Source organism: Electrona antarctica (genome assembly GCF_951216825.1).
Source record: "Electrona antarctica genome assembly, chromosome: 4".
NCBI lineage: Eukaryota > Metazoa > Chordata > Actinopteri > Myctophiformes > Myctophidae > Electrona > Electrona antarctica.
Window position 1 is genome coordinate 20,423,667 of NC_136809.1, and position 22,515 is coordinate 20,446,181.

Sequence of the window (22,515 nt, forward strand, 5' to 3'; positions counted from 1 at the left end):
CTTTTGCAGGAGAGTATTATACATTATGTCAGTGCTCCAGGCAAAGACCTTGATTCCAAGACACTATTTGGAACACATCCAAGAAAAGTCTTCTAAGCTTGACATCCCCCCATTGTTTCCTGTACAATGTGTACATGCAGTATATGGTTGTTGCCTAGTGTTGAGGATTTCTTGTATGTTATTGTATGTCTTTAAATGTCTTGGTGAATTGAATACATAGGACCACAATGGAAACAAGCCCTCAGGGCTTTTTGTGTATCAATAAAAAAATTGAACAACAATGATTTTGTTTTCTCTAATCTTTCACTGAAGAGCCTGAAGAGACAATGGGCAAAATGCAAAACAGTGGTGCAGTGGTAACATAATGTGTACGTGATGCTTCTGTTGTCTACAGAGACATTTGAATGACAGAAATCTGAGAGAAAGATGGAAAGCAGTAGACAATGTGTATGAGAGAGAAGGAGGAAGACAGTAGAGACTAATCGCATGCTGTGCTGCTGTTTTCAGTATAGGTATATACATTTCAATGCATATACATACTGCATAATGCTACCTGGTGGAGATTTGCGCTCTACTGAGCACACTTTTAGTTGGGTTTAGCTGGGTTCAATTTACAGTAGTGGCCTGTGGTGGATTCCTTTTGCAGCCACATAAATCTTAAATCATAAATTGGTCATAAATCCCTGAACAAGCGGTAAGAAAACCAGAATGTTATCATTCACCATTGAAAAATTTAAGTTCACAACACAGCGCGACACATTGTATTGTAAATCTGTATTTATAATTATAATTATTCGATCATTATTTATTAAATACCTTTTTAAATAAATACATATTTTTTTAAGCGTTGAAAATGAAAAAGAGGGGACCCATAAAAATTGGTCCGGTTTGGGAAACAGTGTGCTATACAGGTGGAGCTGGAGACGGGTCAATTTGGTTCCATTTATACACTTATTACAGACCTTTATGTCATTCAAGGCATGGCTCTTTGTTTCTGGTAGACTAATATTATTGTCCATTAATTTTGTATGTCCATGGCAAAAATACATTTTGATAAAAAGAATTCCACCACAACAAGCCAGCATTCAGATCTGCATGGTGATGACCCCTGATCAATACTATAGAGCTCATTCAGATCAAGGGGTTAATGTCTAAATGAACATTACTATTCGCAACATTCTGCTTCACTGTAGAGTGAGGCTAGATCTGCATGTCGCAGACAAAATGTCCTTGAATGACCGTAGAAGGACAATCAATAGGAATAGAGAACATGTATGTCTGGGGAGTGAGAGACAAAAGGGGTGGGCAGACCAAGTGTCCTTAAAACGCCTGATCTTTATGTGGGTAACAGACAGAAATGATGCTTGACTGAGAGAAGTAAAAGGTGGGGGCAATATGAAGAAGTAAACTGGCGTATAGCAGGGATAAAGCCATGCAGGGATGCCATGGATTGGAGGAGGGATGACTGTTGTATATGGGATTAACAGAGATACTGTGAGTGTGTGCTGAAGGGAGGGAGGGAAGCCAGGGACTCTCCATGGAGCCTTTGGGGGTGGTTGGGGGAGACCACTGTGGTAGGAGGAGAGGGAGATGAGAGAGAGGAGGGATAGAGGGAGGCTGGTGGAGCCACAGATATGCATGAAGCCGCCAAGTGTTTTTTTCTCTCTCTCCGCTGCCTGTGACATACTGCTAGTCTGCAGAGAGAGAGAGAGAGAGAGAGAGAGAGAGAGAGAGAGAGAGGAGGGAAGAGAGAGAAAAAGGAGGGAGATAACGAAAGCAAGAAAAAAGGCACAGCCCATCTTGTCGTTGATCTTGAGGCGATCAAGGTGAGTGTGCTGCTGTGTTCTTACACTTTGCAGGCTGTGCGTGTGTGTGTGTGTGTGTGTGTGTGTGTGTGTGTGTGTGTGTGTGTGTGTGTGTGTGTGTGTGTGTGTGTGTGTGTGTGTGTGTGTGTGTGTGTGTGTGTGTGTGTCAATACATGTCCAATTAGGTATGGTATTGGGTTTATTTTTGTAAGAGCAGAACAGGTATCTACTGTAGCTGAGCTGCATTTTGATGCATTGTTGCTAGATTTTATAAGCTGCTTTATCTATCTTCAGAGGTGGGTGGTGCAGGCAGCCATAGTGTGTGTGTGTGTGTGTGTGTGTGTGTGTGTGTGTGTGTGTGTGTGTGTGTGTGTGTGTGTGTGTGTGTGTGTGTGTGTGTGTGTGTGTGTGTGTGTGCACATGTGCGCGTGCGTGTCCACAATTCTCAGTGAACATAATAATGTACAGTACAGTATGTCACTGTGTCACTATACATTACATTGGTCATTTTGTCATCCCAGCTCTTTGTTGTGTTTGTTTGTGTAGACTGTTGTGTGTTTCTTCCATTAAGTGGATGTTGTGCAACTTGTGCTGCTAGTGGTGACCCTGGTAAAAGTCATCTCCACCACGCACTGCCACTCTGTACCAGCTCAGTTAGAAACACAGCAATAAACTGAATCCATCGGAATTAGGTCAATTCTTACTGCTTACTACAGTAATTATATAACATCCGTGAGCTTTTGTGTTGCAGTGTCTGCTCACAATTGGACACTCTCAATTTACAAGCCTCTGGATCTATTCAATGTGGTTGTAAGAAGTTAGAACTACATGTATCACTGCTCCTCTCATGTCCTTCATTTTATCTATTCTAACTTACCACAATTTAACTTTTCCAATTTAAAGATTTCTCTCCTCGTTTCTCCTCTGTGCTGCTCTTGTGTCACAAAAGAATATGAACATAAAGTCGTATAATTGCTTTTCAGAAATCGTCTACGTTTATAACATAACAATTTAACATTATAACATATTTGGATCACATTAGTATTCTTAGTAGTATAGTATTAGTATAGTAGTAGTAGTATTAGTATAGTAGTAGTATCCCTGACGTCCATATATGGGGCATGTCATTACAGGTGAAAACAGCAGGTACTGTATAGCTGTAAGCACAGTGTGTCTCACACAACACTGAGTTGTAAGAGGGAAGTAGTTAGATATTTAAAAGAGGTATGAATTAATTCTTTGTTATATACTAACTACCAATCTCTCTTTTTCTACAAGGAGGCTAACATGAAATGGACACGTACACCATAGCCGAAGAAGAACAAAGACTTCAGCGAACACAACTTGGAATTTTGAATATCTTGACAGACTCTCTCTCAAATATAACGTCTGTCCTATGCAGAAGCCGAATCCAGCCAGGCAATCAAACCGTGGAAAACTCCAAGTGTTTGGATGTGGGATTGATCATTTAAAGTACTAGTGTGTGTACTGTACATTTGGCGACAGTGTTCTGGCTTGGACATTTCATGAAAACAATCATCCTCGACATTGGATGAGCAAATCAAAACACCTGGATAAAAAGGGGTTGACACCATGACCTTCGACTGGTATAAGCCATTGGCTGGCTTAGCCAAAGCAAGACGAAAAATGAACAAAAACCATGTATGTTTTTGTATGCAAGTGATAGAAAACATGAAATGAGTTCTGCTTCTTCTTCCAACTCCGGCACATGAATGCCAACAGGTCATAGAAAACGATAACTAACTCATCGGGGTGCTTCCAGGGAGTACATGAATGGGGTTTGACAGGATAATACACAGTCCCTGCCAGTCCGAATCCTGAGCTTGACGGAGTGCGAGGCACTTGGCTCGGTCAGATCCAAATGGGGACCGGTTGTGACCGGTCTGACCCCGGTTACACCTTGTAGTGACCTTTGACCTGCTCCGGTCCTGGCTCTCCACCTGCTCTGCTGCCTGGGTTCCGGAACACTCCGCCCTGCGGCCCAGAACGAGTCAATCAGAATGAAGAAGAGCCGCAGTGTGCTGTCGGTGAACGGAGAAGAGGTGAGAAGGTGAACGTACCAGTAAACATACGCCCACACATGGGGGAGCGTTTTGCTGTCAGGAATCAACTGGGAACATCAGACTATATTGCCGTTGTTATATTGTAGATGTCACTTGTTCAAAAATAACACTACAGATTAGAAGGAGGAAACACAACATTTGGGGAAACAGGAGAGATACACTGTGTGTGTGTGTTTGTTTGTTTGTTTGTTTGTTTGCATGCATGTGTTTGTCTGAGCATGGATTCAGGGTTTGTGTGAGCATGGATTCAGTGGATGCAGAGCTATATGCATGCACAGTATATCGTAGATATTGGTATGCTCATGTATGTGCATTCAAACGTATGTCCGTGCGTTCAATCCATGCATGCATGTGTGATCGATCCTACATTGTAAAATTGTGTTTATTTAACAGTGAGAAGTTTCTGAGAACCAAATGTACCCCATTTCATTCCATTTCTGTGCTCTCAGAGTTAAATTAAAGGGCCTGCTAACCTGATGCTTGCGACCGCAACACATTTAAGCGCCCTCTTTCCTGACCTATGAAGATTTGTCCGTGTCAAGAAGACCAATGTATTAGGCTTGACACAAATGTCTTAGTCTTGGCAGAAAATAGCAGACCTACAAGCTCACAGCGTGTTGCATCCGCAACGTGCTGTGAGCTTGTAGTTCAGCTATTCCCGACGTGCAAAGTATGAATCAAATCGGTCTTCAGTCAGCAGTACACCCTGAATAATCATTAATTCTCCAGTGTCCTCTCACTTGGTGTGAGCCACTTAGCGAGCCACTGTGATCACAGTCCTTTTTCCTATGGGATCCAGGGATCAAGCACCATGTGCTTTTCAACAACTTCCAACCTGGCATCCCTATTTTGAGCATGCCACTATAGGCGGAAAATATATATTTTTTATGTAACGCAAATAAAATACATTACCAGAAAATGATACAAAATGTCAAATATTTCAAAAATCCTCCACTTTTGTTAGAAGCCCGCAAGGAATATAAAAAATAGCAACAATCACTGATCTGCAATATGCACTGAACGCATCGCGATGTGTCCCCATCGTAAATGATGGCACTATAAAATGGCACTTTAGTGGTTTACGGGTGACATTGTGGATGAAATACGGAAAGGCTCTATTAGAATACCATTCTGCAGAGTACGTGTCCATGCATTGGTGTGTGTAGTGTATATGTGTGTGCTTGTGCCTGTGTGAGCATCTCACATCTGGGTCTGGAGTCTGGACGACATCAAACGCAGCATGGAGGCAACCAACACGGCACTGTTGCCTAGCAACTGCTGCCATTCCCCCAGTGTTTTGTTGCTACGGTACTGCAGTGCAGATCAGCCTCGTAGAGAGCTCAGTCTGTGGAGGCCTTATCCCAGACACACGCACCCACCCTGCACGCACGTACACACACACACACACACACACACACACACACACACACACACACACACACACACACACACACACACCATTACATCAGCTGTGTGCAATCACCTCATTCTGACCTACCAGATGATCAGATTGGGCTGCTGAGGTGATTAACTGAGTGGACAAAAATAAACAAATAAACATTTAATATTATTAACCATTATTGGTTAATAATATGAAATGCCCTTGCTGCTCCCCAGACAGTCCCAGAATGTATCATACCTTATTATTGACCCAATCTTTGTTAGATTTTAGCATAAAATGATTTATTTATCTTCTATGCTTGTATTATTCAGATTATCGAGCCTAGATAATAAGATGTAAAAGCTTTCACTGTCACTGGCTGATCACCCCAGCCCAGGAAAACGGCTAAAGGTAATGTGTGCCTGAAAAGTTGTCCAGGGAGGGCCTGTTGCATTAGCATTAGCTATATGCAGCTGATGTTTTCTGCACGTATTGTATGTGTTTATTCTCTTTTCTACGCCATTCTTTTAGCCGTGTGAGTATGTGCTAGCATGTGGCTCATCAGCCCTTATGAAACAGAGATGGGACATAATGTTCAGTCTGACTCTGGACTAGTGTAAAACTATCAGTTGCACCAGCATTTCAATGGGTACAAATGAAACATCAGCCATGTGATACATTAGACAAGATGCCATGAATTTAAAATCACCGTACTTTGTTGTACTACGGTGTTGCACGTCTTGTGAGCTTGTACATTTGGCTTTTTCACTATTTTTTTTTAATCTTTGAAACCTTTTGCCTATAATGACATGAACCAAAATAGGTTTACCCTTTACACATTGCCTGCCAAATACGTATATTTACATCCTATCAAATCCAACGCTTCCCTGCCAAATATGTATATTTCCGTCTTTAGGTCTTTATAGTGGTTTTATGATATTCGGGGTCGTAATGCAACATACATTAGCATTGGGTTGCTATAGCTAGCCCTAAACAGGGACTGCCCATAAGTCTGACCTCCCGTTAGTCCGACCTACGTGGCTGGTTAAGACTGAGGTTAGGGTTAGCGACCAACGTGGCCGGTTAAGACTGAGGAGTGGCTGGTTAAGACTGAGGTTAGTATAGGGTTTGAGATATTGTTTGTTCGTTCGGAATTATGGGAGGTCGGAATATTGAGAGGTCGGAATAATGACATGGCACCGTGCCCTGTGGCCACTCCATAGACTTGTGTAAACAGCGATATTAAAACACTTTTCTTCTCAGAATCCTTTCTCAGAATGTGTTTGATCAAAACCAGGATGTTAGTACTAAATCTTCGCTACCTCGCTGTTACCAGTTACAATATTAAAACTTTAAAAACATAGCTTATAGGTCATTTTTCTTCCGGTTCACTGTGGGGTGAATTTGGGGGTCTTCAGAGTAAAACATCGGGCTGCAGTCGTGGCAGGGAGCGCCATCTGGCGAGGGTCAGGTCTGGCAGCCAATGTGTAAGGAAATGTTTTACTATATGTATTTGTATTTACAGTAACTCCCCTCTTTTCCTTGATGTCCCTCTGTCTGACAGGGTCAAGACACAGGTACAGTAGGTGGTGGGGAGAAGGCGGAGTCATCTAGCTACAGCCGCTCCTATACGTCGGGAGCCACGTTGGGGGCGGAGCTACGCAGGGGGAGAAGCCGAAGACTCTCTTCTAGTCTTCAGGTATTGATGGAGCAGGTTTAGGAATAAGCAGCGGGTCATCAATATGTCCGTACATGGACAAATGTATCCCTGGCAAAGACTTGCAGGGGCTCCATTTTCGTCACCGCTAAACCCCTTATCCCTAAACTTCTTTGCCTTTTTTTACTATTTTGCAAAACATTTTTGAATAGTTCAAATAGCCAGTCTACAAGCTCACAATGTGTCAATGTAGATTGGCTAGTTGAACTATTCAAAAATGTTTTTCAAAATAGTAAAAAAGGCAAAGAAGTTTAGGGATAAGGGGTTTAGCGGTGACGAAAATGAAGCCCTATGTCTTGTTATTGGCAAATGTTACATTTTGTTACATTTTAGACTTATTTTGATCATAAGACACAACATTTGAATGTCAGTCTCTAGATTTTCTTCAGAATAGGTGGTTCTCAAAAGTTTTATTTGCTAGGACCCCCTTAACTCTGAGCGTGTACAAATAATTGTGATACCCCTGACATGTGACCTGGCAGGTGCCCTGCTGGCTCCGCCCCCGAGACCGCACGCGCTCACCAGAGGTGCCGAGCAACGTATCTCGACCCACAACCCTTCCACTGCGCATACCGCCACGCATCTCCATCACACATGCAGATGCTGATGGGTATGCCACACACACACACACACACACACACACACACACACACACACACACACACACACACACACACACACACACACACACACACACACATACACACATACATGCACACGTACATACATGCACACGCATGCATGCACGCACACACAAACACACACACACACACACACACACACACACACACACACACACACACACACACACACACACACACACACACACACACACATGCACACACAATGCTCTAAGAACAGTTTGTTTGTAGCCATACCAAAAAAAGTTGCATTATACAGTGGTCTCTCCCTCCTCTATAGTTATTTTTTGCCTTGGTATTTAACAAAGAAAATTACTTCCTCAATGCTGATATGATATGGGGGGCTGTGAAGCCTCAATAATGCAGGTATAGTGGAGCAGTTATGAGAGCGTAACTTATTGGCAGTTGTAGCGAGAGTGATACATACAGGGAGTTGGGATTTGGAAGAGGGTATAAAGAGAGCCACATTCAAATACTGTGTATGCATCCTATTCTTTCTTGTTCTAGATGTGAAGTGGAAAACGGAGCGTCCCCAGCTCACACCCCCGTGGGACAGAGCCCAGGACTCACCCTACACACCTCCTTCCCTCAGGGCCAGAGACGAGAGTCTTTCCTCTACCGCTCCGACTCCGATTACGACATGTCCCCCAAGACCGTCTCGCGGAAGTCTTCCCTGGCGAGTGATGGGTAAGATACAGGGGAAGAGAGAGAGAGAGAGCATTCATGATAATATGCCTGTGTACCAATCCACAGATGGAGCATTATTATTTCATTTTTCAATTATTGCTTTGGCTCTCTTTGGCTCCATGCCCTCTCTTCCCATCTCTCTGTCTCTCAGGCACACAGCAGAGGACTTCATCGTCACACCCTTTGCTCAAGTGAGTAATACAGTCGCAGACAGTCGCATACAGTACAGTGTATACAGTATACATTACTGTGGGACCTACAGTATGACATTATACCAACTGGATGTGCTCACACATATAAATGTGTCCAATGTACAGTAACGCCTGTGATTCAAACTCTGTGGTCTCCTGAGTGTATAAAGCCATCATCTTAACTACTAAGCCAAAGGGAATTCCCTATGACCCGGGGCGAGATATTTGACTTTTACGTCATCATGCTGAGGTTGTGAGCCACTCTGCTACACTCACCCCCCTTTCGATCTCCTTCCACCGGGAGACCCAATCTGGGTCCCAGCACGTCCGGGATTCGGACCCGGGTCTCTCGCGTGGAAAGCCATCATAACCACTATAGGTTATCAGGCTGATGACCTAGTGACACCTTTGTTGTTCTTATGGTCAGTATCATGTCAGTATATTACCATGGTCAATATCATGGTCTGTAGGTCAGTATAATGTTAGTATCATGGTCATTATCATGGTCAGTATCATCTCAGTATCATGGTCATTATCTAGCTAGTTTGTGGAATCTCATCATTATAGATTTTAAATTTAATTCATAATGAGAAATAAGAACCAAGATCAACTCTCATTTTAGCAAATTTGCTCTGACACTGACTCTGTCATGGCACTCACTGTCTAATGAGTCAAGTGAATATGAAGTGAATATTATTGACTTGTGCCAGTGCATGTGTCAGTAACTGTCATTCCATGACATGTTGGGGTGCTCAATGGAAACTATGACAATGGCAGTTGCCAGTAGGCCTAATCTACTTTTTAAATTGAAACCATTTAAGACATGCTGACATTAATTCTCCTTTGAAAAACAAAGCACAAAATAGAAATATAAAAGTTCCTTTGCTGGTTTATTTTCTATATATTTTAATGAATTCAAATTAATGAATTGTGAATGAATTTAATGAATTAAATCAATTAATAGTTAGCTAAAAAGGGGCTCTCCGCAGAGTGCACGTCTCTCGCTTTATAATGTGTTATGATGATTATTGCTAGTACTTTATCTAATTAAAGATTATATAATGGATTATGCGTATGTTTATAATGCATTGAAGGTAGGCCTATAGTTACTAAAGTGGTTTTGGAGATGTGCTCTATAGAGACCCCTCCGCATGTGATTTAAAATTGGAGTTGATTGGACGTTGCTTCATCATATGACATTACTACCCTATTATGTTATACTATCTATACTAATACATCAGCAGAAGTGAGCCATATCCTATTTTAAAATTGGCTAATGCGGCCCAGACGGCTGGCGTAGACGTCGAGGCTGCTAAGCCTGACAGCGTCGTCGGGGGTTCGAGTCCCGTTCCCGACGACCTTTCCTGCCTGTCACTCCCCATCTCTCTCTCCCCATTTCCTGTCTGACTATTTACACTATGAAATAAAGGCAGGAAAAGCTCCCCTAAAAAAAAAAGAATGGTCTAATATGCAATGGTCATGTCACTATGATTTAGACATAACTATAATTTAAACAAGCCAGGCACAGATCTGACCGCTATGCACATGGTCATGTGAATATGTAACGCCCAGGATTCAAACCCGGATCTCCCGCGTGGAAAGCCAACATCTCTATAGCTATAGAATTCTCTATACTATCTATAGAGTCTATTACTCTGCCTCTGGGGAGATATTAGACTTTTAGGTCATCAGGCTGAGGTTGTGAGACACTCTGCTACACTGTAAGAGTCTGTCTTTTGTTGTACTCCCTGCATTTTATTGTATTTCCTACCACTGCGTGTTGCTTTGTAACACAGTTTGTAAAAATCGTTAAGCCTACATACATTTATTATTATTTTATTGTTATATTCTCCTATAGGTTCTGGCCAGTTTACGATCAGTGCGGAGCAACTTCACCCTTCTTGCCAATGTTTCCACGCCAGTCAAGTCAGTACCAACTTTCTATCCCCAATAGTCTGCCACTGACTCTATTAACATGTGTTAATACTTGATCTAAGTAGTTCTTACAGTGATACAGTCAAAACAAGTATTGCCAGTTTTATTATGGATGAAAAGTATTGAACCACTATTTCCTGTATCATCACAAGCAGGCATGGCATAATGCTTGAACGCTCATATAAAGTTTCAGTAATATAGCTGTGTTTTTGTATTACATTGTGGTATAGTTATCACTGTTCTTTTTGTTTGACAAATGTTTCTTATTGTGTCACATGCTGCTTATCCAAAGTCCACTTTTGTGTAGCAATACTTACTGTTATGAGAGAGGTTTATGCTTTGCTTATTTATTTCTCAATTTTATTTGTTTCTGATATATCTCTTCAATTTACGATTTACAATTACATTTAGGCATTTCGCATAAACTCTTAATCCAGAGAAATTTACAGTAAGCAAGAACAACACATGGTAATGCATCAAATGCATAGAAATAGTCATCAAGGATCACAATTTCTATGCATTTGAGTTGATGTATTATTACCTCGTGTTGTTCTTGCTTACTGTACTGTACAGTAAGTTGCTATGGACATAGGCCTTCTATGTCTTAATGAAACCACACTGTGCTATTGTGTCCCCAGAAGGTCTCCCCTGAGTGGGGTGTCTTCCACTCCCAGGACAGCCCTGTCTGAGCAGCACTACCAGCAGCTGGCCGCGGAAACCTTAGAAGAACTGGACTGGTGCCTGGACCAGTTGGAGACCATTCAAACACACCGCTCTGTCAGCGACATGGCTTCCAACAAGGTACTGTGTGCCCACCACCACCACCAGCACATATCAAACACAAAAATGAAACGGATGAATCTGATGTCATTGTGTGATATGTATTGTACGGTATAACCAAGCTTAAATCTTAAACCGTTAGACTTAGGCTACTCACATTTAACAAAGATTGCAAGCACATATTACATAATTGTCTGCACTTCCTGACTTTATTGTGTATGCCTTTTGGGAAAAAAATTTTTTGTATGTGCCAAGTGCAATATGAGCTATTGGGCAACTGCAATAGTGTATCGGATGTTTATTTGACAACAGACTATATGATGATGGCATGATGTTGCTCTAGCTGTATTTCTTTGTTGATGTGTATGTATTTGTGGAGTAACCAGCTAACCTAACCTAAGCTAACCAACCTAGCCTCGGCACCCAGGCTTTTATTTTTTTTAAATGAATGCCTGGGGAAACGAGCCACATTTCCTGGTCTAGGACGAAGTGGGAGTGAACTCCAGTGCGAAGGGGCGTCGCTCGAAATTTGGTGACGTCCGTGTTGTCTGCTGTTTTCTACCAGGGAGGGGAGGGGCGCTCAGATCGGTGAACCAATATGATTCAACACATTGCTCCCGGCGGTGCCCGCCCCTCTATACCAGAAAGCACGGTGGCTGGGCCAGGCTAAACCTAACCTAACCTGCCACAACCCAAGTATAAAATTCCAGGCTATGTTGTATTGTTCCGTTCATGTAAAGTCACTGTTGAGCTGCCAGTGGTGTAGCAGTGAGCAATGCAGCACTGGGGTCTGTCTGTAAATGTACCAGCCGTGCAGCCCTACACTGTGGTGTTCAACACCGGGCTGTCCCCCTTATCTATGTGTTGTCCCACTCTCTGCTGCAGTTCAAGAGGATGCTGAACAGGGAGCTGTCCCACCTGTCAGAGATGAGTCGCTCAGGCAACCAGGTGTCAGAATACATCTCTAGCACCTTCCTGGGTGAGTTGACTGGTATAAAGGCTACCATGCATAACATGATGTCAACATAGCTTTCTTAAGGGGCTGCCTGCTGGCCTAGCGGTCCAGGCACATACCACATGCAGGCTCTAATGCAGCCTGATGGGCACGTCACAGGTTTACAATTTACAATTTAGGCATTTAGCAGATGCTCTTAACCCATTTAGGACTAAGGCCGATTCTAAAAACGCCGTATACTGATCTAAGTTTTCAGACATTTCCAAATTTCTACATTTCATTCAAACATTTCAAACATGTTATGTTGCTAGGCTATATACTGTACATACAAGAACCCCAAAAGGTGATCCTGTCCTGAAGGGGTAAGTTTGAGTTTGGGTTTGAGTCCCGATCCCGACGACCCTTACTGCATGTGTAGCAGTGGCTCACAACCTCAGCCTAAAAGTGTAATATCTCCCCCAAGTCATAGGGAATTCCCTTTGGCTTAGTGGTTAAGATGTTGGCTTTCCACATAGGGGACCCGGGTTCAAATCCCGGCTCAGGCCAGATTTCTGTGTGAGGTCAAAAGGAGGGTGAGTGTAGCAGAGTTGCTCACAAAACCTCAGCCTGATGACCTGAAAGTCTAATATCTCCCCCGAGTCATAGGGAATTCCCTTTGGCTTTTGTGGTTAAGATGTTGGCTTTTTTGGCCCCAAAAATATATAAATAAAAACCAAAACATGGCTTTTCTATGGTGGCTGTGTGAGGCCCAATGTGCTGTGAAGTGTGAATTGACAAAAGGCCACAAGCAATTTTAGAAAATTCATGCAGAGTTTTGACTAGTAGACTGCATGTGTCATGAACTGTGGTGATTTGTTATTGTGTACCTTTATTGTGTACCCAACACGTGTTTCCTGTTGTCCTTGTACCCTTTTGTTACCTCTGTTGTTTCACCCTCCCTGTGATTACTAGTTTTCTCCACCTGTGTCCTGTTAGTCTCCGAGCCAATCCCTATGTTGATTATCACCTGTGTTTGGTTTGTCCTACTTAAACCCTCTGTTCCTTTTGTTCCCTGTATACTGCTAGAGTGTAGTGTAGATGTTGTTATGGTGTTCTGTAGTAGTTTCCAGTCCTGTGTGTATTCTTTGTTTCCTGAGTTTTGGGTGAATAAACCCCCTTGTATTCAACCTGCCCTGTGTCTGCCTTTGTCTGCGCTTGGGTCCAACACCTGCCTGTCCCAAACTGTGACAGCATGGCATTCAGAAATGTCTGCAAATTAAGAAATTGAAAATGGGTGAAGTTGTCCTTTAACACTGGACAGAGAGCCAGTGGAGTGAGGCCAAAACTTGAATAATGTGGTTGTGCTTTTCCTTTTTTGTTACTGGTGTGGAGGCGTGGGCAGCTGCATTTTAAACGCGTTGCAGGATGACTGGATCAATGACCACATACAGAGACTTACAATAATCAAGCCTTGAGGGTATATGAAAGGATGAATTACCCTCTGTCTTTTGGGGAGAGATATAATCTGAAGATGTGAAAAGCTGGTTTTGACTACAGAGCTAACCTATTTATCAAATTTGAAGGCGCTAAAAATGCCCCACAAGCAGATGTTGGAGCTTAGCAGGCCCAGGGTATCGACAGGAAAGGCTTGAGAACAGTGTTGCCAGTTTTTTGCGCCAAAAATAAACAATCTTTGAAAACAAGCCCAAAAGAAGCGAGCTCACAACATTTCCCTGACATAAAATATTTTCAGATGGGAGTCCGACTCCGTAGACAATACATTCATTAATACATATTAATTTGCGGTTGCTTGACATGAAAAGGTGTGAGGGCCACTGGTTTAAACAATTTGGAAATAAGCAACTAAACTTTAAAAACAAGCCCCAAAAAACATTACCCGCAACTATCAATATTTACAAGCAACTTTACACGTGTGTGTGTGTCTGTGTGCGTGCACTGTGCGTGCATGTTTGTGTGTGATCCCAAAAATCTCTAGACAAGCAGAATGAAGTGGAGATCCCATCTCCAACTCTGAAGGACAAGTCGATGAGTCGCATCAGTGGAGTGAGGAAGCTATCTCACAGCAACAGCCTTTCCAGCACAGTGCCTCGTTTTGGGGTAAACACAGACCAAGAGGATGAGCTGGCCAAGGTCTGTCTGTCTGTCTGTCTGTCTGTCTGTCTGTCTGTCTGTCTGTCTGTCTGTCTGTCTGTCCATGGCCCGTAGCACTTGCCCTAGCCTAGCCCCTTAGATAGCACATTATGTAGACTTAGATAGTATTTTAAACAGACTTATAGCTTGTTACGTAGACAGCTCTAGAATTGCACTTTATGTAGTCATAGCACTTTATAGTACACATGTATAATATATTATAATTATAGTATAGTATGTATAGTTTACATAGATACTCCACTGTTACGTTCTTAGTTTACGCATGATTCATGATAACTACTTTTTATATATGTGATGTATGCCATGCTTTTTGTTATTGCTTAATGTAAATCGCTCTGAATTAAGAGCGTCTGCTAAATGCCTAAATTGTCTGTCTGTCTGTCTGTCTGTCTGTCTGTCTGTCTGTCTGTCTGTCTGTCTGTCTGTCTGTCTGTCTGTCTGTCTGTCTGTCTGTCTGTCTGTCTGTCTGTCTGTCTGTCTCTCTCTCTCTCTCTCTCTCTTCTCCTCCCTCTCACTGTTTCTCATTTCTCTTCCTTTCTGACTGTTTCCCTCTCTAACACATTGTAAAATAGGCACCTTATTTGTGTGTGTGTGTGTGTGTGTGTGTGTGTGTGTGTGTGTGTGTGTGTGTGTGTGTGTGTGTGTGTGTGTGCACGCATGCGCACGTGTGTGTGTGTGTGTGTGTGTGCGTAGGAGCTGGAGGATCTGGATAAGTGGAGCTTCAATATCTTCAGGATAGCAGAGCTCTCCAACAGCAGACCTCTCAGCTGCATCATGTACTCCATATTCCAGGTAAATACAATTAGGGGTGTGTGTGTGTGTGTGTGTGTGTGTGTGTGTGTGTGTGTGTGTGTGTGTGTGTGTGTGTGTGTGTGTGTGTGTGTGTGTGTGTGTGTGAATGTCCCATTTCACAAGTTTTCAAATGCCTAAAATGTATAAAAATCGACAAGCTCACAATGAATCCTGGAGAAGCAGAGGGCTGATGACATGTTATCAAATTGTTTTTGTACAAGCGACCTACAATCTGCTGTTTAATACGTGCATAATTATAAGAAAGAGGGAAACATATCAAATATTGAAACAGAGCCATATCAAACAAATGAACACAAAGCGTGTATTCAAACAAAATAAAGTCTCAGTCTACCGCTGTCTTTTGTGCACGTTAAAAACATCACGTAGAGTATAGCAGCTGATATTAAATATGTATGACATTTGTGGGAATGGAATGTTCACGCACGTCGTATACACATTGCCAAGTGACAGTGTCAGAGTAATGGCGATGTAATCGTGTTAGACTGGCGGTGGCACCTGTAGCATTGGTGACAGGACGCAGTGTCTGTTCAGCAGCCTGTGCCTATCAGAACTGTCCCTTAGTCTGTTCCTTCAGCATTTGATCGCCTGCCTGACAGTACAGCAGCGTTGACAGATGGTGGTTGGGCTGGTAAGTGTTTTTGATCATCCACTTAGACTTGGCTACCCGTACAGCATGGGTTTTCGACAAGGACTTCCTCAGAGACACAACAAGGGGGGGCAAACGTCTTTGTGTTATAGGAACCTTTTTTTTTACATTAACCATCTGAACCCTAGCATACCTAATTTGAGGGAAATAGCAGATCGTATTCATACTCACAACGCCTAGCGCTGCGAGGCATTGTTGCTGCGAGGCATTGTCACTTGTGAGCTTGTAGATAGGTTATTATCACCAAAGACGTTTGGTGTAGGGTGAAAAAAACACACTTGTGCTTGGCTCCTTTCTTTCTTTTATGAATTTTCCTGTTCTATTTCAATTTACCGTTTCTTGTGAAGAACAAAAGTTGTTACAAGATCTATTTATATCGGCCACATGTCGTCTTACGTCGTCATTTAGTGCCCTATAAACAAACATTAAAATCCATAAACAATTTACGTCATAAGTGCTCTAAACAAAAATCCCATATAGACTTGGCTGCCATGACGTAATCGTGAAAAGCCATGAATTGGAGGGGGTAGCGCCCTTCAAAAAGAATAGACCAAATACAAGTTTTCGAAGTATAGAGGGTTTATGTGGTTAACTGTCTGAAAATACACACGCTACACAATGATAGTGCTGTGAAACAACTAAACAAGTCTATGAAGATATCTATGGAATCCACGAGAAAGTGTAATCTACAACACAATTTATTTTATACAGCATGTAGTGGGGGTCCCTGCTTCATCTCTCAGCATATGCACTGACTCATTGGCCTTCTGTGCACTTTCAGGAGCGAGAGTTGTTGAAGACGTTCCGTATCCCAGTCGACACCTTTATGACCTATGTGATGACCCTGGAGGACCATTACCATGGCAATGTAGCATACCACAACAGCCTGCATGCAGCTGATGTCACCCAGTCCACACACGTCCTTCTCTCAACGCCTGCCCTGGACGTAGGTGTACACACCCGTGTGTGCCATATACGGGCATGCTCATATATGGGCACAATGGCATCACAATGTCAATATACTATGTGTATGGCCATAAAATGAAGGAGAGAGGAGATCCGCAAACCGTTTTAAAAGCTCCCAAACTTTATTGACAACAGAGCGGAAAGACAATACAACGTTTCGGCCTCAGGGGCCTTCGTCAGGTCACCTGACTCCTCTCTCCTTTCTTAGTTACTTTTTTGGATCCTGCACCCGTTGAAATTTGTGGATGTGCGTGCACCTCTTGACCATAATATAAAAGGGACACAGGCAGACCGACAGACAGATACAGAATATACAGATATATCCATATGTGCAACGGGTACTCTGACAACAGGTACGATGGGTAGTGCACAATCGAGCGGGTCTGACTTGCTTAATTAACGACGGGCACCGGTCAGTCTTTAATTAATTCAAACGCCACGTCAAATATCAAGGGAGAAATAAATGAGTCAGTGTTAAAGTGTACTACATGGGCCAGTGTTAGTGTGTACTAAACTTACTGTAACAAACCTACCCACTTACTACAGTGTGAGTGTAGTGAGTATACGTTTAATACGTCATTAATAGTGTAGTGACTAGTACACTATGCTACACTATGTTACACTAAGTGCTAAATGCCTTGAGTGTGAATGAGAACTATCGGCTCAAGCAAGAGCAGGTGTATGAAATCACAAATTTGCGCTTTCTTTTATTCATTCTGTCACTACCCCGGTATGTACTCCACCCTCACTCTGTCACTACCCCTGTGTGTGTGCTCCACCCTCACTCTGTCACTACCCCTGTGTGTGTACTCCACCCTCACTCTGTCACTACCCCTGTGTGTGTGCTCCACCCTCACTCTGTCACTACCCCTGTGTGTGTACAGTGTACACCACCCTCACTTTGTCTCTCTAATCCCAGGCTGTGTTCACTGATCTGGAGATCCTTGCTGCTCTGTTCGCGGCAGCCATTCATGACGTAGATCATCCTGGGGTTTCCAACCAGTTCCTCATCAGTACCAGTGAGTACATGCTCGAAACACACGCACGCACGCACTCACGCACGCACGCACGCACGCACGGAAAACTCACACCACAAATACCTCAGACCTTTTCATGTCTCGGATTGACTTCATTGTCTTCCTCCTCATCTCAAATGATTCTGTCCCAGAGATTTCAATATAACAAAATAATAAAAAATGTACACGCAATAACGATTTATCGTGGACGCATTGCGGAGACAACATTGAAACATATTGTTCGACCTGTCACTCTAAAATGTTTCGTATTTCATTTATAGTGACATCAATCCTTGCCTCCTCCTTATCTTGACACTGCATTTTCAGTTCTTAGCTTTCTTACCCTTTCCCTTTTCGACACTGTGTCACAACAACATCATGTCATTCCCATGCACCTCAGACTCTGAGCTGGCCCTCATGTATAACGATGAGTCGGTCCTGGAGAACCATCACCTGGCTGTGGGCTTCAAGCTCCTGCACCAGGACAACTGTGACATCTTTCAGAACCTCACCAAGCGACAGCGCCAGAGCCTCCGCAAGCTCGTCATCGACATGGTCAGAGCCACTGTTTTTTTTTGACAGCACATTTTCAATTGGTTTTAGTCATATTTTATCTGCAATGTTTTAGTCTAGTTTTAGTCGACTGAATATCATAAGATTTTAGTCGACTAAATCTACAGTTGATTTTGTCGACAGAATTCTTTTTTCTGATTTACACTACATTTTCAGAGCGCAACCAAACATTCCCTAACAGTCTAGTCTAGTTTTTATTAGTTAACCGAATTGTCAATTTAGTCTCAGGTTTAGTCATCATAGCTTAGTTCATATTTACTTTTCGTCAGTGAAAAAAGGTAGCCGACGACCATTTTCGTCATTTTGTATTACATTTCTATTTTAGGCTTTTAGTTGAGGCTGTCACCCAGAGCAACTCCTGTAGAATTTTCTAGATAGATGTTACAACCAACATAACGGGGAACAAAGTCAGAAACAGTGCCCAGGCAATGTTACTGTGATCCTCAAAGATGATACATAGGGAAGTGCCAGTATAGGAATAATAATTTGTACCTATTTTTACTCAAGAAAAGTACTTTCCTCCTGAACTGATTCAGAGCTAATTCATCTTACAGGTATCTGTATACTTTCCACCTCTCTCAACGCTTGTTCCTGCTCTCTGTCTCCCTCTAGGTGTTGGCCACTGACATGTCAAAGCACATGACCCTGATGGCTGACCTGAAGACCATGGTGGAGACCAAGAAGGTGACAAGCTCCGGTGTATTACTGCTGGACCACTACACAGAACGCATACAGGTCAGTGTATTATTCCTGGTCCACTACACAGAACGCATACAGGTCAGTGTATTACTCCTTGTCCACTACACAGAACGCATACAGGTCAGTGTATTACTCCTGGTCCACTACACAGAATGCATACAGGTCAGTGTATTACAGTACTCCTGGTCCACTACACAGAACGCATACAGGTCAGTGTATTACTCCTGGTCCACTACACAGAACGCATACAGGTCAGTGTATTACTCCTGGTCCACTACACAGAACGCATACAGGTCAGTGTATTACTCCTGGTCCACTACACAGAACGCATACAGGTCAGTGTATTACTCCTGGTCCACTACACAGAACGCATACAGGTCAGTGTATTACTCCTGGTCCACTACACAGAACGCATACAGGTGACTGCTGTGATAAAGTTATATTGATCTTATATGCAGTAATTATTATATGCAGTCATTTTGAAAACGATTTTCAACACACCTCTGGTTCTTTCAGGATGCATACATATACATGTACAGGCAATCATCATTCTATGTTCTCTATCTATACAATGATTTTATATATTTTGTCCTAACTTTGTGATCAATGCAAATACTGTATTGGATCCCAGTACGAAACTACACCTCAGATCCGTGACACGCCACCGAGTGTATCCGCATACATTACACCCGCATACATTACACACATTTTATTGAAAGTGTATATATGTGTGTGTGTGTGTGTGTGTGTGTGTGTGTGTGTGTGTGTGTGTGTGTGTGTGTGTGTGTGTGCGTGTGTGTGTGTGTGTGTGTGTGTGTGTGTGTGTGTGTGTGTGTGTGTGTGTGTGTGTGTGTGTGTGTGTGTGTGTGTGTGTGTGTGTGTGCGCGCGTTTATGTGAGAAGGTATTAAGGAACATGGTGCACTGTGCAGACTTGAGCAACCCTACCAAGTCTCTGCTGATCTACAGACAATGGACAGAGAGAATTATGGAGGAGTTCTTCAGGCAGGGGGACAAGGAAAGGGAGAAAGGCATGGAGATCAGTGCTATGTGTGACAAGCACACAGCTTCTGTGGAGAAGAATCAGGTAACATTTGTCCCTCTGTCTCGGTCTCTCACCCCTCCCCAACCCCCACACACAGTGTTTTCTTTCATACATCCATTTCATCATGTGTCTTCTTTAATATTCACTGAAGGAGGCTACAGGAATTACCATGGGTTTATTGTGAAATCTGCCAAATAGGTTGTATAAGGAAAGGTTGACATTTTGGCTCGAGGGTGGAGGCTACATATGGGACCCCTCAAAATGTTTAGGGTTCATCCACCATGTTCAGCAAGTGTAGCAAGTGGTCACTAAAATCAGTAGGATCATTCATATATTATGGGTGGGAAGCATGAATTATGAGCTCAGCAAGTATCATGGTTGATGAATGAATGGCCAGAGATAAAAAAGTAAAACCTTTATGATCCCCACTACCTTGCCTGCCTCCTCTGCCCCCCCCCCCCCCCCCCCCCCTTCTGCTGTAGGTGGGCTTCATCGACTACATTGTCCACCCACTGTGGGAGACGTGGGGTGACCTGGTGCACCCCGACGCCCAGGAGCTGCTGGACACGCTGGAGGAGAACAGGCAGTGGTACCAGGGGGCCATGCCCCAGTCGCCCTCGCCACCGCCGGACAGACACCTGCTGCAACGCGACCGCTTCCAGTTCGACCTGACGCTGGAGGACCTGGAGCACAACAACCACAATAACACGCACCTGCTGGGCAACAACGTGGACGGTGGCAGCAGGAGGGGGAGCGTGCTCAGACGGAATGCCAACTGCGGCGACGCCGCGATGGAGGGAGACCACGCAGCGGACGAGGACTCCCGCGTGGAGGTCGAGGACGACGAGGAGAACCACAACGGACAACAGAACGGGGACGCCAGTGGTGAGGACCAGGAGGAGGAGGAGGAAGGTGGTGGAGAGGAGCAGGATGAAGACTCGACGGGGCAGGAGGCACAGGACGCAGAGGAAGGAGCAGACGAAGAGAAGGGAGACCGGGCGGTCGAGTGCGAGATCACAGGAGAGAGGACAGATGACGAGAGGGAAGGAGGGGAGGAGGAGGAAGAGAGGGAGGATGATGAGACGGGAGAGGAGAGGGAGGAGGAGGTGAATGCAGAGGAGGTGGATGGAGATGAGAGTGTAGAGCAAGAAGAGGTGGAGGAGGAGCCTGGAGAGAAGGAAGGAGGAGACACAGGAGAGAATGATGAAAATGAGCAGGGGGGAGAAGCGACTGTGATGGAGGAGGAGGAGAAAGGAGATGGAGGGGAGAGTGCAGAGAGGGAGGAGGGAGAGCAGGACGAGGCAGATGAAAATGGAGAACAGGAGGAGGGAGGAGAAGCTGAGGAGGATGAGAATTGTGACAATGAAACGGGAGAAGTGCAGGAGAATGAGGAAGACAGAGAGGAGGCAGAGGTGAAAGAGGAGGGCGAGAAAGTAGAGGATGGCAATGAGGAGGTGGAGGCTGAAGATGAGGAAGGGAAAGAGGAGGAGGATGGTTAGTCACTCATGAACAACACGAGACAACAAGAGAGAGGTTTGAAAAATGAGGCAGTCAGACTAAAGACACAATAGTTATGGAAGGGTGGAGAGAGAGGATTATGTGAGAGAGAAATGTAAGTACAGAATAACATTGTGCTAGTGGAAGACGAAGAGATGTAGATGAGGAATAAAGACGCCTCGTCCACCCATTCACCAGAGAATGCTTTTTTTCTCGGTCATACAGCATTTGTGCTGCTTATCCCAAGAGGTGCTTGGTGGGAAGTCTTTGTGTGCTGACTTATTGATGTCACCTTTACTGCTAATGAACACGTTGAGAGTTGCTGAAGATGTGAATTCCAGCGACAACAACCACAACAAAAGGAGATTTTGCATATGCCTGCCTGGACAGCCAGATGTTGCACTGTACGTATGTACGTAACTAAAACAACTCCGCGCAGGTTTTTCCCAGGAATTTTGGCCCTGGTAAAAGATGAGCCTTCATCACCTATAGCATATGTACATTCACCACTGCCATAGATATATGGGGATGAAGGGAAACAGTTTTATCAACCTTTTGTAGCACCCTAGAATCTAAAACCTCACGAACATACATTCAAACAGCATGCCAAACTTTTTTTTTTGATTTCATGGACTATTTATAGTTTACTACATTCTAATCTCGTCTCCCCTCTCACTCACACACGCACACGCACACACACACACACACACACACACACACACACACACACACACACACGTATTAACAAGACAATACAGAATTACTGTTCTGACCATTAACTCAAGATTCTTGTACAACCTTAAACTATTCTTCCATTTTTGTCGGAAAAGTAAAAAAGCAAAAAAAAAAAAAAGATTCTTGCACCTTTGGAACAAATATGATATTTCCACGTGAGAGCAGTGCTGCATCTTCAGGCTTCGGTCTAGGAACAGTTC

At 43.6% G+C, this 22,515-nt stretch overlaps 1 protein-coding gene across 1 annotated transcript; it reads left to right on the forward strand.

Moving 5' to 3' along the window:
* Positions 1-3,826: 3,826 nt before the first annotated feature.
* Positions 3,827-21,582, forward strand: LOC306921219 (3',5'-cyclic-AMP phosphodiesterase 4C-like; the record flags this gene model as incomplete). Its single annotated transcript, XM_079498329.1, has 17 exons — positions 3,827-3,868; positions 6,835-6,969; positions 7,470-7,597; positions 8,136-8,315; positions 8,467-8,506; positions 10,365-10,432; positions 11,080-11,242; positions 12,107-12,200; positions 14,152-14,306; positions 15,021-15,119; positions 16,568-16,732; positions 17,672-17,771; positions 18,169-18,323; positions 18,954-19,076; positions 19,943-20,125; positions 20,566-21,315; positions 21,406-21,582. The coding sequence occupies 17 exons, from the start codon at positions 3,827-3,829 to the stop codon at positions 21,580-21,582; spliced, it is 2,757 nt and encodes a 918-aa protein (XP_079354455.1).
* Positions 21,583-22,515: the final 933 nt, after the last annotated feature.